Source organism: Nanorana parkeri, unplaced genomic scaffold, assembly GCF_000935625.1.
Source record: "Nanorana parkeri isolate BGI_ZX_2015 unplaced genomic scaffold, ASM93562v1 scaffold216, whole genome shotgun sequence".
NCBI lineage: Eukaryota > Metazoa > Chordata > Amphibia > Anura > Dicroglossidae > Nanorana > Nanorana parkeri.
In genome coordinates, this window is record NW_017306484.1 from 1,188,872 (window position 1) to 1,208,391 (window position 19,520).

General features: G+C 44.7%; 1 protein-coding gene across 1 annotated transcript in view; it reads right to left on the bottom strand.

Annotated features, from left to right (window-relative positions):
- Nucleotides 1-7,665: 7,665 nt before the first annotated feature.
- The window catches only part of HSD17B2 (hydroxysteroid 17-beta dehydrogenase 2), a 33,419-nt gene continuing 21,564 nt past the window's right edge, over nt 7,666-19,520 (bottom strand). Inside the window, exons 3-5 of the mRNA XM_018555881.1 lie at nt 15,362-15,547; nt 8,716-8,853; nt 7,666-8,122 (exon numbers count right to left, since the gene is read on the bottom strand). Of these exons, the coding sequence (XP_018411383.1) occupies nt 7,758-8,122; nt 8,716-8,853; nt 15,362-15,547 (689 nt within the window). The 3' untranslated portion in view covers nt 7,666-7,757. The remainder of the gene's footprint in view (nt 8,123-8,715; nt 8,854-15,361; nt 15,548-19,520) is intronic.

Genomic DNA, 19,520 nt, shown 5'->3' on the forward strand with positions numbered 1-19,520 from the left:
CATTACATTACATCTAAACTTTGACCTCTAGATGTTAGAAATACGACAATATCCAGACTAGCGGCTGAAATACAACTAAGGTAACTGTTCTACCCACAGTGACGTCACAAGGGGGGAGCGGGGTGGGGTGAGGGCATTGCAGCCCGCACCAGGGTGACACCATTGCAGGGTTGACACCAAAATGTCTGACAGTCATTTTGGTGTCACCCCCTCTAAAAAGTTGAGGACTCGGTTATGGACCGAGAACCCAACGGTGTCAGGAGAGAGGAGAGGACCCGGCGGCATACCTCATCCCGCCAGGTAAACGTCCCTTCCTCTCTCTGCCGGCGTCCATCACCAAGATGGCCGCTGGCAGGCATCAATCAGATGGAGATCACGCGCACGTATGATGACGACACGGCGGGGTGTTACCTGGCCTGAAGACCGGGTGACACCTGGCCTCGTGACGCCCCTGTCTACCTGTCTAAGGATACATAATTCTGTACAGCCAGTCATGTAATCCTTGCAAGGCAGTAGAACTAGAGGGTGAACCTCCACAGCAGTCGTCCATCTTAGGCAGAGCACACTGTCAGGCTAAGCCTCCTCGAGATGATATTCTGTTCAACAAATCAGTGAAGTCAGAAGATTGGGTCTGTCTGTTCTTTAGGGTGATTCAGAAAGTCCTAAGACCAGAGGACGCCAGGCAGTAACATTTTTAGAGGGAGAGGTCGGCAAGGCTGCCTATGTGGTCTTCTTAGCATATATTTCAGTCATGTATACACTTCTAAAAATAAATTCAAAAAGAGTACAGATTCCCTATCTAATTTCACCTCCGTTTCCACCATCGTCTCTGAAAGAATTATCCCTGCGGATCCAGACGAGATATTTGTACTATGCACAGCCAGCTGGTTGACCTTAGTGGCACGAATCCAAATATCTCCCTGGCAGGTGAATAGATTGCAAGCATGTATAATCCTATTTACTTTCCGACACAATCCAGTGTTGTGTTTCAGATTGGCTCTGGCTGTACAATGTTTTGTCTGCCCGTGTTCCTGGAATACTCTTCTAGATAGGATAGCATTTAAAATCATAGCAGCTTCAGCTGGAAGATGGAGGGAACAGCTGCGGGACTGGCTGTGGAAGCCGGAATGGCTTTTCGGAAACATAACTGCTTTGGATAATAAAGGCCGGTGGCTGTTTTCATAAAGGAAGACAAAATAGTTATCTTTGGATTTTGCTCCGTTTTGATAAATTCACTTTGTTTTACCAGTTTACAGAATATAAGACTGATGTATATCAATAGGTTTGTCAGTAATAAGTGCAAGTGGGGATGCTTTAAGACACTGGTGGACCAAGAGCTAACGTCTCATGGGTGGGGCCCCATCTCAATGTCTCATGGGTGAGCCTCCATTTCTACATATCATAGGTATGCCCTCCTCTCATGGGTTGGTTCCCATCCCAACATCTTATAGGTTAGTGCTCATCTCAAACATCCTGTTGGTAGGCCCCTTTCCCAACATCTCATGGGGGCCCCCATCTCAACAGCTCATGGGTGTCCCTCAATCTCAACATCTCATGGATGGGCCCCCATCTCAACATCTTATGGGTGCCCCCTCATCTCAACAACTCATGGGTGCCCCCCAATCTCAACATCTCATGGATGGGCGCCCATCTCAACATCTTAGTGGTGCCCCCCCCCCTCCCCAACTCGTGGGTGGTCCCCTATCCCAACATTAAAGATATACCATCACACTCCAGACTGATGTAGCTCTTCTTGCTCACTTCAGTGCGCGCTGAAGTGGCCAGCGAATGGCGCCGCAAAGACAATAAAAGTAATGAGGGCACCAGCATGCCGAGGTACACATTATCAGTCGTATCAGACGTTAGAAAAATCTATCTATTGGCAATCTCTTGTGATGGCATGTTTATCTAACATCAATAAAGGGCGGACTGATAATGTGGACCTCGGTGTGCTGGTGACCTCATTACCTCCCCTATTCCAACCTCTCATGGGTGACCTTCTATCCCAATGGATGGAATGGGTGGGACCCCATCTCAACATTTTATGGATGGGTCCACATCCAAACATCTAATTCTTATCCCAAGATCCCATGGGTGAGTATTAGAGATGAGGCTGGGCTTGGTGCAAATACAGTTTGGGTGAACTCAGATGAACTGGGTTTGCACCAAGCCCAGCTCATCTCTAGTTAGTACCCATCATCCCAAACATCTTGTGGGTGGGCCCCTATCCCTACATCTCATGGACGGCCCCATCTCAACATCTCATGAGTAACCCCCTCATCTCAACATCTCATGGTGTTCCCCAAACCCAACATCTCATAGGCAGCCTTCCATCCCAACAAGTCTTCTCAGCAATTATTGGTGGGCCCATATCCCAACATATAATGGAATTGAACCTTTGTCAGATCCCTTGAGGACCCCTCCGGATCATAACCACCCTACCTTGACTATATATGCTGCAATCTGATTTTACAATTTCCTTCATATCTACCATCAGCTTTGTATTACAAGGGCCTTCCTGATTGGACACAAATGAAATGGATTGTTTAGGATGACCCTCACAATACATAGATTTGGTTAATCTAAAGGAGATTGTACAAATATTGTATAGTCAGATGGTAATATATATGAGCAGCTTAGGATTTCTGGCCCATATGTAAGCAGGATGAAGAAGGAATCCCGATTTTATAGATTACCATAGGAAGCAGAGAGTTGGGAGTGAATGGTGATGGACATGGGTCTACCCTAGTCAACCAGAAAGGGGACCACAGGTCTACATGTTACGGAAATTTCAGTACTCATTCTAGTGAACCAGCAAATAAAGACTGAAATGACCCATGACAATTGGCCCATACAGGCCTACATTTATAATCCGCAGCTTCAGATTTCTACCAGAAATGCAGTTGTACATTAGAGTTCCGCTATCTTGATTGGTAATAACATTTTTATTGCTATTATTACTTTTGTGGATCTTAAAAAATGAAAACAGTAGTTTTCAAACTGAGCTTATAATCGGTGCAAGGCAGGAGACGAGGGAAGGCAGACAGGAGTATTAGCAGCTGGATTCAGAGTTCCTCAGCTGGAGGGCTCAGTAATGATGGCCATATCTATACGCCGCTATAAGTGCGCAGCTTGCCCCGTGCCACTAACCAGCACACACAAAACAAAAGGAAAATAAAGCATTTATTGCTGGGAACACATCTCTGCTGGGGGTTTATGGATTCATCTTAATTATTCAGCAACTATACAAATGTGAATCCAAAAGGAATTAATTGCTAAAAAATATCTCTGCAAATGAGTTTTAGTCTGAAAACGCTGTTTACAAGTATGGAAAAATAAAGGAAAAATTCAGTACTACAAATATGTATTTCAAAGTTTTTTGCCAAAAGTCTGTAGCCAAAAATTATTATTCTAGTTTTGGATAGGGGAAGGGACAATTAAAATCCATCAGTACCCTTCACTTAAAGCAACTGAACTGAATTATTTGTGGGCTGGTCACAGGGCCGTCCCAGCCTTATTCACCGTCTAAGCCAAGGCCATGAATACTCATGCTGGAAACATGTAACTGAGATTATTCATGGCCTTGCCCCTCCTGTGGTCCCTTGCGCCCGTAGTGGGCGGCGTTGTTTGCCAAGCTTGGGTCCCCATTTTGCTTCATGGCGTAGGCAGGTATATAAGTTAATATTTCACTTACTGTCATTTCCTTATTTGTGATCACGTTATTTTATTTCACAAGTGTATTTGTATGTGTTTCTCTTTATGTTCTATGACCTTCTTTGGCAATAGGTCCCTCTCCCGAGGAAGCCGACATTGGCGAAATGCGTTAACTCGTACCCCAGCATTGATTAAGACAGCGTCTTCATCAACTGTGCTTAGTCCCCACCTCAACTAATTGAACATTCTTATGATTATATTGTGGTACCTTCCTATATTATCTAGCTATTGGCTATTTGGCTGGTCTACAAGGGACGAGTTATACACCATGAAGGTCTCTTTATTTGCTTTTAGCAATACCTTGTGCTTATATACCTCCTCATGTATCACTAGTCCCTCTCTTTTAGATTGTATTCCCTCAGGGGCAGGGCCCTCCTTACCATCTTGTCTTGAATTGTATTGTGATTGTAATGTCTTCCTTATATTGTAAAGCGCTGTGCAAACTGTTGGTGCTATATAAATCCTGTATAATAATAATATGATACATGTAAATAAAATGTTTATGTTTTTAAACCATTTTCATTTCCTGCTGTCATATGTTTGATACATAGTACTGGGTTACCAACAGCTAGAGCCCCATTTATCTCCTTCTATATGCTATGTGTGTCAATGTATTATGGGGGGGGGCAGTGCCCAGTACCTATGTAAGCTTTCTCCCCCAATATAGGAGCTTGAAGAGTTGTTACATGTGATAAAGTCTTTTGGAGAAGAGTCGAGCACTTTGGGCTCAATAGACTTCAATGGCGCTTGAAAAATGGACAAAAAAGAACATGTGTAATATAAGTTTTTTGCGGATTTTTTTTTTGTCTAGTAAGTAGCATTGCATTGGCTAGAAATAAAGTAAAACACTCAAGACCGAAAGGTTCAGAAAAACGCCTGTACAAACATTTTAAAAAAAAGCCTTAAAATACACCCAAAGACGCTCAGCTCAAATGTGGAAGGGGCCTAAGTGTAAACTGGTGTATTTCTTACATTGCTATTGAAGGTAGACATACAACATCGAATCAGGGCCTTTGCTATTAAAAATCAACTGTATTTGGTTTTATTTTGTACTTAAGAAAATTGATCATTGAAATCGTATGAGAAAGTAAGTCTGATAATATGTCTACAACCAAAAAGCAAAGAATTCCAACTTTAAACTTCAATAAAAGTGCTTGCTCGTGGCTCATTTTCAAGTTTATAAATGGTGCCTTCTGAAACATGTTCCTTGAGATTTTAGAAGTTTGATTGGAATCTGACCTAACACAGAGCGCGGATGTCCATTGGTGGACATATCTCTGAGAACGATGGGTCAACAGATACCTATTCATCTATAGTAAGTTGCCCAAGAGGACCAGCTTGGTGCTCAGATGACTATATAGTGCATGCATGGTGCTTGTCATCCTTCCTTATTATAAGGAGAATGAGAAGGATCAGGCCCTGTCTATAGGGAGATTTTTCAACCAGTTGAACAATGTTCATTTGGCATGATTGCATAAGACTGCCAGAGAGGCTCATCATCTGGAACAGGGATAGGCAAACTGCAGGCCCACCAGCTGTAGTGAAAGTGCAAGTCCTATCATGCATCTACCTCTATAAGGCATGCTAGGTGTGCAATACCTCATGGGATTTGTAGTTGCACCACAGCTGGAGGTCCGGCCCCAATGTAGGAGGTCAGCAGTGGCCAGAAATGATACTTAATATTAGGAGCATCACTTTTTCCTTAAAGAGAGCCTGTCAGCATCTATGATGTTAGGAGCTTAATAGATCATGGAGAAGTAAAAAAAAAAAAAACAACTCCTCACTCATGCCTCTGCTTTGGACTTTTCTCTCCTACAGCCATCCTCTCGTACAGCTTGAAATTGACACTTCTGGGTGTGCTGGATCCTTCTAGATCCCTTGTTCATGCCTTTCATGTCCCTGCTCTGGCTCTCTGCTCCCATCACAGCCCAGCGTTATCTGAGTTGACAATGCAGAGGCTGTGAGCAGGAAGTGCGCACGGGGATCAGTGGCAATATCCCATGTAGGATCTCTCTTTGTCTCATGTATACTGGAAATAAGTGGAATAAAAGTTCTGGAACCACAAGTTTATCCTACTGTTGTGGGTTGCCAATTATCATGTGAAAGAGTCACTATACTGTAGGTGATCTGACTACTGGGAGGCAGCTTCTACATCTCAGACGATCTCTTTGGTTTGTAGTGGCAAGCTGTAAGGTTGTGAATTGAAGTGCCACACTCCGTTGAATAATCCAGAAACATCTTTATTTAATATAAGGGGGTATTTGTATGAGCCCCTGAAAGGGGTTGGCTATTTTTATGCCCTTTGTGTCATATGTCACAATCTATCTTTGTGGCTACATGACTGAATAACTATACATTAGATCAGGGGTGCCCATTAGGTCGATCGCGATCTACCAGTCGATCGCAAAGCGATCCCTGGTAGATCGCGATGTCCTGTCCTCCCGCCGTCGGGCTTCTCTGGATCCCCCATCTGTATGCAGCGGGGATCCGAAAAGTTAACGAAGCGCTGCAGGCGGCATAGGGGGGAGGAGCCGCTATCACAGCAGCACGTTGAGCGGTGAGGAGAGAGACGCTCGGCCTGGATCCGACAGGCGGCAGCTCTCTCTCTCTCCTCCCCGCACATGCTGCTGTGACAGCGGCTCCGTTCGCATGCCCCCCCCCCCCCCTCACGGCTGAAGTGCTTTCCTCACTTCTCCTTGGATCCCCCCGCTGCCTCTGCCCGGGAGAGCAGCGGAGATCCAGAGGAGAAGCTAAGCCCCCCTGTGAGGGTGGCCGAGCGGCAGAGGATCGGTACATATCATTGATATGTACCAATCCTCTGTGCAGGACAAACACTGGAGCGATCAGCTGATCACTCCAGTGTTTGTAACTAACTGGGGACACATAGTAATAAATTAAAAACATTTAAATTTAAAAAAAAAAGAATTAATACAAAATAGTTAAAAAAAAATCTTGGAGGCTGGGCGCAGAATCTGGCACGAGGCCCTAAAATCCAGTTAGTAAACAGGTCTTAAAAATGTAAGAAAAGTGACTATTTGAGAGCAGATTCAAGCAACCCCTGAAACCCGACAAACACTGTATGCAAATCAAACTTGAAGCACAACATAAAACTCTTCCCTTTCCACCAAATACAATGTGAACATCTCTCTGTAAGCATGAAGTTGCATAGAGGGATGTGTCTATGCTATGACCTGGCCTCCAAGTCACAATCTGCATACATAATTCAACTGCAAGGGGTTCCGGGGTACATAGGACTGGCTTTCAGAGGGGAAAAGGCAAGCAGAAAGCATCTTGGCCTGACTGCAATAAGCCAGCTGTGTTAGATGTCTTACTAAATGTCAGGTCTGCGTTAAAATGAACCTGTCATTATAACCAGTTTGAAAAAAAATGGTCTCATAGCAGAAACATTAAAATGTCCCCACATACTTTTTTATATGTTAAATAAACCTTTTCTGGGCACCCAGTGAGTACTCTTGTTGGCCTAAGTGATTTTTCATGTTATGTCTATGGAGAATCCATTGCAGGGCACAGCACACAGAAATCCAATCATCTGCCTTCTAGTGAATTCTGCATAGCAATGTGCGGAGAAATCCCTTAGGTCTGTAATAGCAGAAGCACAATCATAACCTCCCATAGCTTAGAGAGTCCAGGACAGCAAGACTGAGAATTAAATCCTGCCCCACTTAGCAGAATACAGATAACCTTTTTTTGTTTTGTTTTGTGTGGACCTGCCCCTTAAAGGAAACTTTTCATGAAAGAAACGCTAGGGCGGCCAATACTGGCCTCTTTCTGAAAGTCCGTCTCCCTGGCTGTCTCAGGCTCTCATTATTCTCTCAATCTCAGAAGATATATGCAGGTTGAGAAGTCTGAACACAACCAAGCAACCTGCATGTACAGAAGGAGGTCAAACATAGGCGTGATAGAAGCTTCAGGGCATTTCCACTTATTGCATCAACTTATAAAAAAAAAGTTTAAGTCTCTTTAGAGGTTCCTCTGTGTTTTTCTGGCTCCAGTCGGAAAATGTCTATTCCCTGCCAGTTCAGTCAGTCAGTCTTATAATTATTATGCAATGTTCTTAGAGATCTGGGCAGGATAGTACGGTGGTTGAGGAAGATTTGTTTTGCAAGTATATCGTAAACCCAAAGAGGGAAGTAGCGGAATATTGTAGGAATGAGGTAGGCTAAGGTTCCGGGGGTGTAAGTAGTATATGGGTGTAGGGCCAAGAGAGCGTGGTAGGCATCCTCCAAGAGGGGGGAGATATCAGAAGACAAAGTTTTTGTTGACTGGTGGTGCAAATCCTGCAGAGTTTCGAGGTAGTCTTCTCCGTAGTCATCTCTGACGTCTGGTTTGATAGTCTCCAGCAGGTTCTGCGCTTGGTTTGAACAATGCTCTTGAGAGCCAAAAATATCTGCAAAACAGGATAGACCATGAGATATCCAACTGGCATGATTGTGAGTTTGGAATTTTCCAATGTTAAGGGAAGAATAGAAGATAAATATTCCCTGTGTTATTCTTCGGTAGCACTCTGCCATACTACAAGGTCATACTTTATAAACATCCACAACTACCACAATCCATTCAACATTTCCTCGTAATCATATCTTTCTTTTAGCCAAAACAGGAAGCTGCCCTATTTGCACTTTAAAGACCCTAACACTTTGCCCGTTCAAGGCAAAGTGTCAAGGTCTGTGTAAAGCCCACCCCTCAACCCCTTTATACCCACCTCTCCGGTACTTTCCGCTGCTGATGACAGGAGCAGTGATGTCAATCTTTCTATCACTTGACAGTCTCACTGCAAAATACTCATTGCTTCCAGGTTTAATAATTCCATAAAAGTTACGGTGGTTGATCAGGCCCTGAGATTTGCAGTTGGGTATTGGATATAGATCCCTCGGTTCTTCTTCTTACTCATTAGCTTTACCCAAATATAATCAAATAAAAAGACTACAAAAAGGCCCGTGTGCCCCTGAAACGGCCACCTTTAATGCCCCCTAGACTTACTTGTTTTGAAGCCACTTGGATGGATAGATGATACCTTCATCCCCCACTTCAAGAGGTCTTGACGCATCACAGCACAAAACATGGTCAGAGCTGCTTTGGATGCAGCATAGGCTGCATATCCGGGGATAGGATTAAGACCTGGGAAAGAGAAAGATTAATTCAGAGATAATTTAGTAGGAATGCTGTTCTAGCTCGAATTCTGCATGTTCAAGGTTCGCAGACCTGGCAAAATAATGAATGCGCCATGGTAACCATAGTGCACTGTCAGGCCTTTGAACGTAGGTCAGCTGGTTTAGAGGGACCAGCAAGGGGGCTTTTGTATATGCCAGTCCCCTCACTATAAAAGAGTGGGATCCCTAAGGGAGTGCTGCTGACCAATTGCATAGATTACTGTAGGGCTTGTGGACACTGGCAGGTTCGTTAAAGTAGAAATAAACTCTTACTATAGGTCATGTAGGTAGGAAATATTGTGTAGGAATTGGGGGTTCTTACCTTTTTCATCCTTTGTTACATCTTAATGCAGCTGATGTCTTGCAACCTCTTCACAGCCTGTCCACTCGCACTACACTGATAACAGGCTTTATGTGTTTTTTCATGGGACATAGTGTCCAATTGTTGCTTGCTGCAATATTATTTTTTTTTCACAGGCCTTATTTTAATTGGTGGTAACACTGGAATATGCATTTGTAATATGCATTTGCACAGATCCTTTTTGGTGACCATGTGTCAGAGTGATTTGTAGGCAAGATATAGTGGGAGACAGGGGCTGTGTGATGTCACCCCATAACAAAAAGTGCCCAAATAATGACCTTATATACCAGTATCACTGGCTGTTATTACCTGGAAATTAGGGATGTACCGATACTGATACCAGTATCGGTGCTGATGATGGGGATTTTCACGTGTACTCGTACTCGTCAATATGCCCCGATACTAAGCACAGATACTGCTACTTTAAGATTTGGCTGCAGTAAGGTCCCGCGCTTGCTGAGGACCTCACATCAGCGTGCTGGGGACATTGCAGCGGCTGTTTGCAGTGCTGGCAAGCTGAATATCTCCTTATCCTTCCCGCCTCCCATACAGCCCTGGTAAGACCTGCACCCACCTGCCCAGACAGCCCTGCACTCGCTTGCACAGCCCTGTTGAGAGCCACACCCACCCGCACAGCCCTGGTGAGAGCCACACCCACCCCGCACAGCCCTGGTGGGATCCACAAAGCCCTGGTGAGACCGGCACGCAGCCCTAGTGAGACTGCAAACAGCCCTTGTGAGATGCCACGCACAGCCCTGGTGGGGCCCCGCACAGCCCTGGTCAGACCCCGCACAGCCCGGGTGAGACACTGCACAGCCTCCTGAGACCCCACACAGCCCTGGTGAGCAACACAGAGTATCTAGCTTCAAATTATTCTGCATTGCTGTACAGTGTGTTGCTGGGATTTGTAGCCCTCTCTAGCTGGTGGTGTTCTGCATTGCTGTATAATCTATTGCTGGAATTTGCAGTCCCTCTACAGCTTGAAGTCAGTGTCAGAACTACTAGGGGACCAGCGTTTGCAGCTGGGACCGGGCCCTGGCGCTCCACTACTGTCTTAAAATCATTAGATTGTATTGATTTAGAATAACTGTCACATGACATAAAAAATAAAAAAAAGATATCGGTAATTGGTATTGGTGAGTACTTGAGGAAAAGTATTGGTACTCGTACTCATACGAAAAATTGGTACCGGTGCATCCCTACTGGAAAACTCTCAAATAAAATTTTTAAAAATAGGCTTTCCGAGTGATATTATCATGTTAAAGCTTAAATGAGATTTTAGTGGTTCGGTTTTTAGATCTGCTTCAACAAACTATGGATGAGTTCTTTAAATTGCAGTACTGTGTACTGCAGTAAATTTTCTTATGTGCCCTGCCTGTGGGCACAGATCGGTACACCCATTGATGCTTTTAAGAACCCATATCGGTCCACAACAACTGATTGATAAGTAGCTCTCCAAACATCAATACCTTACCTACTTGTTTTCTATTAATGAGGGTATTTTCCTTTTTATGATTGTAACGTTCAGCTAGGGGTAATTAGATTGCATCAGGTAGTTTTTGCTGACCGTCTGTTCAATGCTTTTTTTTATTTTTCTTCAGCAACTTACTATATAATTTGGAGGAAAAAAAAATGAAAAACAGCGCACCCAAAACAGCACCATCCTCACCCCCCAAAAAGATATAAATGCTAAAGCCATTAGTCATAGTTTGATAGAAATTGGCCAGCATCAGGACAGTAAATGAACGTGACGAGGTGAAATAGGCTAAATTGTGGTAAAACAAACATGCCTGTAGAGTAGAGATTGCGCCGAAACATTTCGGCCCCCGCCACGTGTCCCAAAAAGATGCCACCTGAGGTAACACCCTCAGGCTGCCTTATTACAGGGATTGCCCTGCTTGTAATATGGCAAGTTTGTAGTGTTTAGGCCATGGCAGACGGGTTGTCTTCAATGTGTGTACAGAGTATGATAAAATTTAATTACAATCATGTCCACTAGCTAGGTCCTATTGGAATGCAGTGTTCTCTATGCGCTGCACAGAGTCTTATATAATTGCATCGTGATTATGTCTAGCAGTCAGGTCATGATGAAGGTTGTGGAGTAATGGAATCAATCAAACTTCTTTCTGACTGCTTATGGCATTATATCCAGCATGGCATAAATAGTTGGCAGGCTCTAACGGAATAATTATGCTCACATTTGCGATGTTTGTCGAAACCTTTTTGGAAGATTCCACTGTGATAAATCCATTATGGCTCCTTCTTGCTAAAACTTAATCCTCATTGAAAGGAATAGTTTAGTGGAGGTCATGGTGACCTCAGCTCTCCTTCTTACACGGTTCTCGGCAGAACATGCGGTCAGAGAATGTAACCACACGCGCAGTTTGCTGTGCAGAAGAAAAATCTTTAATCTGCTAACAAGCTCAAACCTGCAGCCTCCGTATTGCTTCATAATGACTAAAATGTGCTGAGTATTCCGGAACACGCACTCTTCTACACTGCTCGGTGTTAGGGCTCCTTCACAGCATGTCCACTGAGCTGCATTCATCTGCATAGACCAACATGGGCTCATGCACTGCTGTACGGTGAGTTGCATTGCATAAAAATACATACATGCATATTTTTTAATGCAGTGCGCACCATCGCATGGTGTGAACAGGACACATAGAAAACAATTGCTTTCTACTTGCTCTGCACATCATACAGGATGGTGGCATGGGCGTCCCGAGGCCGGGTCCCGAGGCCGGGTCATCGTGCGTGCCGTCATTGCGCATGCGCGGCCATCTTGGTGATGGACGCCGGCAGAGAGAGGAGGGGACCTTCACCCGGCAGGATGAGGTATGCCGCCGGGTCCCCTCCTCTCTCCTGACACCGTCGGGCTCTCGGTCCATGACCGCGTCCCTGACTTTTTAGATGGAGTGACACCAAATAGACTGTCAGCCATTTTGGTGTCACCCACGTAATGGTGTCACTTGGGTATGGGCCGCACCCCCCTTGTGACGCCACTGAGTGGTGGTGTGCACTGCATAAGAATGCATGTATCCATTGTCACGCACCTCAACTCACCGTACAGCAGTGCATCACAACAAGGTGTTTTACCTGCCCAAAGATTTGTATTTCTGTCCATCCACACTGCATAGTCCTGCCTGGAAGAGCAGTAAAGCTAGTTTTTCTCTGCTGTAGGCCTGTAACTCTTACAGGTCTTGTCCTTCCCCTACCCTGTTACTGGACATCTCTCTGCTACTCTGCTCTCTCCTCCTATCACCATGCATAATTTTACACCTGTATGTTCCCCCTAGGAGAAAAAGGGGAGCGACAGAGAGAGGAGGGGACCTTCACCCGGCAGGATGAGGTATGCCGCCGGGTCCCCTCCTCTCTCCTGACACCGTCGGGCTCTCGGTCCATGACCGCGTCCCTGACTTTTTAGATGGAGTGACACCAAATAGACTGTCAGCCATTTTGGTGTCACCCACGTAATGGTGTCACTTGGGTATGGGCCGCACCCCCCTTGTGACGCCACTGAGTGGTGGTGTGCACTGCATAAGAATGCATGTATCCATTGTCACGCACCTCAACTCACCGTACAGCAGTGCATCACAACAAGGTGTTTTACCTGCCCAAAGATTTGTATTTCTGTCCATCCACACTGCATAGTCCTGCCTGGAAGAGCAGTAAAGCTAGTTTTTCTCTGCTGTAGGCCTGTAACTCTTACAGGTCTTGTCCTTCCCCTACCCTGTTACTGGACATCTCTCTGCTACTCTGCTCTCTCCTCCTATCACCATGCATAATTTTACACCTGTATGTTCCCCCTAGGAGAAAAAGGGGAGCGCCACAACAGTAGTATTAGTCCAGTAAACATTTAATGCACATGTAATTACGCTAACGCGTTTCAGCGGCTCAAAACTTCAACCTCATCAGGGCTAGAAACGAGAGAAGTATAAAAAGATATACAATAGTGTATCTTTTCATAGTTTTCTTATTTCTAGCCCTGATGAAGGGGGGGCTTTGAGCTCACGAAAAGCGGCTTCCTTTCATGTGCATACTATTATTGGACTCATACTACTATTGTCGTGCTCCCCTACGGGGAACAAAGGAAAGCAGATTCAGTAGCAAATTATGGAGAGCCCTTCCATTGGGTCTGGTTTGATCCTTGTATGAGGAATAAATATTAATTGAAAGGGTATGGTTAAGAGGATTTTAGTGATAGTGGGTGTTTCATAGGCTTCATATTATGAGGTTCCCTCCTCCCACCACTCTGAGGACAACCGAGGACCCCACAGATGACAAGGACCCACAGCTGATTTTGGAATAACTATCTTTATTTGAATCCAGCGCTCTACAAACACAAGCAGTGTTTCCCGCTTTCCTTGGAATTGTTCTTTAAAGGAGAACTATGAGGTTAGTGCTTTTCACTCACCTCATAGTTCTAGCCGACCTGTGACAATGAGACTTTCACCCGTCGGCTCAGTAGATCGGGAGGTGAGCGAACACATACCGGCGTTCGCTCACTTCTCGATCCTGTCACAGCTCTCTGCCATGACAGGGGAGGGGCTGGATTCCCCCCTCCACGCTCCGATCCTCCAGCGCTGACTGGCAGATCGGACAGGGGAGGGGGCGGGTACAGCTGGCTCTGCCTCTAGATATGCAGAGCCAGCTGTCAGTCACACAGCTTGGCAGATCCGGGCATAATTGTCGGGATCAGATTCAGCTGCGGCGTCTCAGTATACCGCGAGCTGTAGCTCGCGGTATACTGAGCCTAGGGTGACGGGAGGACACTAGTTTGTGTCCTCCCGCTACCCTAAGGAGAACTATGGGGAAAAGTCTTAACCCCATAGTTCTCCTTTAATGCAGACTAGAACCCCAAAATTCCAAATGCAGCTGTTACGCCCCTTTAAGATTCAAAAAGTGCTCAGCGGAGGTCTTCCTTTACAGGACCCACTAAACACAGGCTGACGGAGCCGATTGGAACCGTCAAAAACGAAACTTGTAGACATGCAAGATCAAGCAAAGTAATAATTACACTGTCCTTCGCAGAGCCCCCCCCCCCCCTCCAAATTTGTCGCGCCCCATGTAAACAAGGGCTTTATGCGCGTGCAATTACAATCACATAACAAACTAATTAAATAATCAAACAGCCAATTACTTCCCCGTGACAAGCTCGTTCTGACAAACTAATGAGCTCATTAATGAATAGCCAGTATCTAAGGCTTGGCGTCAGAGGGTGATTGATCCGTGCGCTAATCTCTTCCTATGTAAGTGACTGTATGATTGCAAGTCTTTAGTGGGAGCTTCTAAGGGGGATGCTGCAGGTGCACGGACTGTCACACTGCGTTCGCTGTCAGTCTTTGCCTTAGAAGTGTCTCTGCATACGGCAGCTGTATACAAAGTTTCCTGCATGGAACGTATTATCAGCTTTCGCTACTTGGCATATTTATTTAAAAAAAAGAAAGTTGATCTGTATTTTCCGTCGCCATTGGTGGGTTTTATATTGTGCCGCTCTGAGAGCAGCAGCTGAATTCTGCTATGTGCAAATGAGGATTTGGCGAATATGTGGCTAATGAAGACTTGGAAGACAGAGAGGGAATGAGGACTGTGGGTCCCCACTGGGAATCACTGTTAACAATTCTAGGCCACGTTCACTTGAGCAGTAAATATAGACAGCCGATACGGCGTTTTACCCCACCCTAACCCCCCACCACCTAGAACCTAGGTATGTACACATGCCGCAGCCACAGCAAATTTTGTACACCATGTTGCTTTGCAAGCAGCACCCACACTTCAGTCAACAGGACCATGCCGCAATTGTGTGCCAACCGTTTGGCATGCGATTTTAGCGCGATATTGCAATGCAAAATCCTTATTGGGATTAAATTAAAAAAACAGGCATTTAGGAGGCATCTTCTAACTGGCTGTCACCCACTGGGGCCCAAACAACCTAATTCTGTCACAAGTGTTGGTAAAGCTCCTGAAACTGGCAACAATGCTTTTCTGAATTTGGCACAGGGCCTTTTGAAGGTCCATATCACCAAAAAAGTGGTGCAAAGTCTTGACTGAATCCCCCCCAGTGTTGTAAATGGGTTCATAAGGTACGTGTTGCATGCTCGTAGTATCTCACCTGCCATGCTGGATATGGCGACCAACCTTCCTTTAGCCTTCCGCAGAAGAGGCATGAACGTTTTTGTGACCTGCACAACACCGATAAAGTTGACCTCCATACATTGCTTGTAGACATTCATGGGAAGCAATTCGCCATCTGCTACGTAGACAAGGACGCCAGCGTTGTGCACGATGGCCCACAAACCTGGAGCGACAAAGAGACAAGTCAGTGTATCGTTCCGGCCGGAAACAGCAGCAGGAAAACAGGGGACTCATAAACCTCAATGGAGTACAGTTGCGGTGACCACACTTGCAGCCCATTGATAACTTCCACCAGCTACATAACTGAAGGTCTGTACCACAGTACAGACTTGAGGATGGAGGAATAGTCTGCATGAGCATTGTTCATGGTTGCAATGGTTTGCCAGTTCCAATGCAAATGAGTAAATGCCCTTTTTAATCAAAGTGGATGCATTTACTTATTTTTCGAAAAAGGTAGACTATGCCTTTAAAGAACAACTCCGGGAATTTAAAAAACTGACCCTTGCAGTGAGGCTACCCCAAAACTGGTTAAGGGCACATTTTGTCTAGGGGGCTAAAAAAAAAAAAGAGAAGCCGATATACTCACCTAATTCTCGGGTTCAATGATGGTCGCATCTCACCTCTCTTCCCTCTGCTCCGCCTATAGAATGCCGCTTGGCGTCCTCACACTTAACGCAAGTCAATGGACCTGCATTGCGCATGATGACTTTGTGGTCCTTAGAATGCGGGAGCCAGGGGTAGAAGAGACTGCTGGGACCAGTCTAACAGCCCAGCAGGACAGAGGATCAAGTGAGTATATCTGCTTTATTTGAGCCCCCTATACTAAACTTACTAAACTAGCACTAGGGGTAGCTCCATTGCAAGGGTGTGATTTTTTAAGTTCCTTCCTTAAGCTCCTCTTAAAGAAGAGTTCTTCTTTAAGATCAATAACAGTATTGTCACAGTAGAAAGATCATGGGGGACACCCTCTTAAAGATTTTGCTATGGGGCCCCATGATCTGCAGTTGCGCCCATGGCTCTATACAAAGTACAGGAACCCATAACAGCCAATCAGAAATTGTCTTTCATTGATCTGGTGACAATACAATAAAAGGCTGATTACTATTAATGGGTTGCGGCGCTCTCTCTAGTAATGATGAGAACTATCAGACCTGACATTGCTGATCACCTTTTTTTTCAATCAAATTATGACTTGCCTCTCTCGCAGCGTACAGACGTGAACGCGCCAGATTTCACAATATTTAGCATAATTACCCAAGTGCTATTGAACAAAAGAGCGCAATATCTGAATCTTGTTCATTAAGTCACAACCCTGGAACAAAAGCTAAGTCTATGAATCATCTTCATTAATTGTCTACGACGCCGTGTCAGGAAACAGAATTTTACAAAAATTATAAGGTGTAAAATGACTACAAAAGCAATCAAGACCTTGTTTGACTGAGCGAGCTGCGTGAAAACTCCTGTGTCATTTATTTTAAAAAAACTCGTCAAAAAAAGAAAAAGTTAGGTTTTTTTGTGCTATAACTCAAAGTAAGATCAATGAATAAAAGAGTAGACTCCAAAACCGTGAAGCCCGAATAAACAATATTGTATCCTTGCTTTACAATTTGTTGTCCATTATTCTTCATATTTCCTATCAACATCTAAAGCTTGATGAAGGGGGAGTGTTGAACCTCTGAGGTGCGTTGGATTTTTTTTATGATCTATTATTGTGTGAAATAAAAGTTAAGTGGACTCACACTATATATGTGGCACACTCACTCTCTTCACACTCTTTAGCAATAACCTTTCCAAACTATATATAGAACTAAAAAAATAGTTTTGCCTTTAGATACCCTTTAAAGCCCAACTGCAGGATACATTTCACCCCCACACACCCACCTCTCGCTCCCATTCCACACTATCTGATCACTGCATAAAAGAAACAAATCTAAAAGCCCTTTTTTATTTACCTTGAGTCACAGTCATGTGATGCCGCAGCCCCGAATCTTTACCTCTTCTGGTTAATTCCTTCTTTGAGTGTCCATATAATTGCCTGCAGGATTTGGATACATCCCACAGGATGTCCATTGGCCAGGGTCCTCTCAAGTTCCGGAAGAGGTCCGAGGTCAGTGGAGGGGAGTGAAGGGGGCTGTTGGTCTTAGATGCCATCACACCTCTGGAAAAAAAAACTGAGGGACCTAAAGGGGGAACTTAGGTGAGTATATCTGACTTCATATGGTAAGGGTGGAAAAGCCTATCAGTACGGGTTAAAGTTGGTTGAGGAAAAATACTTTTTGAGTACAGTTGGGCTTTAAAGGGGAAAAACTTCCTTTAGATCTACCAGCAAGTATGAAGTGCAAGAGCCACCAGACTGGATACACATTGATTGGATAGTTTAGGTAGGTCCTCATATTACTTTGTTTTGATAAATCCAAAATTAATTGTACAAAGATTGCATGGTGTTTGAAGAACCAAAGCGGTTGTATATGGGAAATTGAATGTCTTCATATGATGCACAGTAGTATAATATACTCACTGCGGACAATCCTTGTCAGATAGCTGAACTCATCAATACCGTTTCATCCAAAAGAGGTGCTTTATTTTTAACATCAGGGTTACAGCAGATGATAGGAACAGCAGGTGAATGGTTTCAGTATTGTGCGGTCAAAAAATGATGCCTTTCCTAGCGTACTATGCAGAGTACATGTCTCCTGATTACATGTGGCTAAATAGCATAAATATTTAAAGGACATTCAAGTGTAGGCCACATAATGCTCACAAACTGTTGTGGGCATTGCAAGATACTGAGAGCCACATGCTCAGACAGGAGGGCTGAAATTTGGCCTGCAAAAGAGCCCCTCCTGCTGCTCCTCCTGAGTCCTAATTATAGACATTATAGAAAGCTAATTTAATGTCAGATTCAGGTGTTTATGTTAAACATGCATTAAACAATATGTAATGGGGGAGGGGGGTGTTAAGGATGCTTCAGATCTATCTGGTGTATAACTATATTGCCGCCGAAGGTGAAATCTCAGTTTGGTTTCTGGCAAACTCAGTCACATGCTTCTCATGACTCCTGGGGATTCCAGTGTCACCTATCTCCTCCCCAACAAAATTCTCGGTTCCTTCCAACTCCCATGGCTTTCACAAAGCCAAATGATGGCGCCATACTTTTTCTTCTCCGCAAAGTGAAATAAATAAAACAGTGACTCCCTTTATTGGCCGTATGGGAGGTCGGAGGGACATAAACAACAGCAGTTAAAACCACAGTCTTGAAGTCTCAAAGAGCTATCTTAGATAGTGGGAAGGGTTGTGAACCCATCAGTGTCTACCCAAAGCCGAAGCATTACGTTTGGGTGAAGTTATCCTTTAAAAATCTCTTTAAAGGATAATAAAAAGGCCACCTTGTAAGTGAAGGGTAATAATACTTACTAGCCCTGATGCCGGGGACTGTAGTCTTCACTTTCTTGCAGAGTTACACTGGCCAAAGTATCTTCAGCATCTGACACACTTTGGGGAATGTCAGATGTTTGGTCCCACAATGCATTCTGTGATTTTTACCTGCCACCGGCTAGATCACTAGTGTGTCCTTGCCGACCTTTAGTAGAGTTGCGGCTGAAGAGTGGAACACACCTGGACGCCGAGATGGGGCGCCAACACACCCTGATGTGCTTATTGTTGAAGATAGATAGAAAGTCCCTCCGCACTCCCCACAACGCTCCCGGCCTATGCAACAGTGGTGCTCGCAGTGATGACCACGGATGGCGCCGTGCAGACACAAGGCAGAAGACAGGAATCACCAGCACTCGGTAATATCATTCAATATGTCCATTTATTTGGACAGATCGTCACTATGAAAAAAGCCAACGTTTCCGGGGCCGTACAGGGTCCCTTCATCAGGCGAAAAGATGTGACTGAGTGCTGGTGATTCCTGTCTTCTGCCTTATTGTTGAAGATTCTTTGGCCAGTGTAGGTCTTTAAAAGATGAAGATTGGAGTCACGGCCAGCCAGACTGATAAGGAATATGACTCTTCTTTTACCTGGTGGCTTCTTAAAAAATGTTTCTAGTGACAGTCACCTTAGGGTAATCCACATTAAATCCACAACACAAACCAAGAGCTGCAGTGTTTTTCGCCGATTGTGCTTCAGGTGAA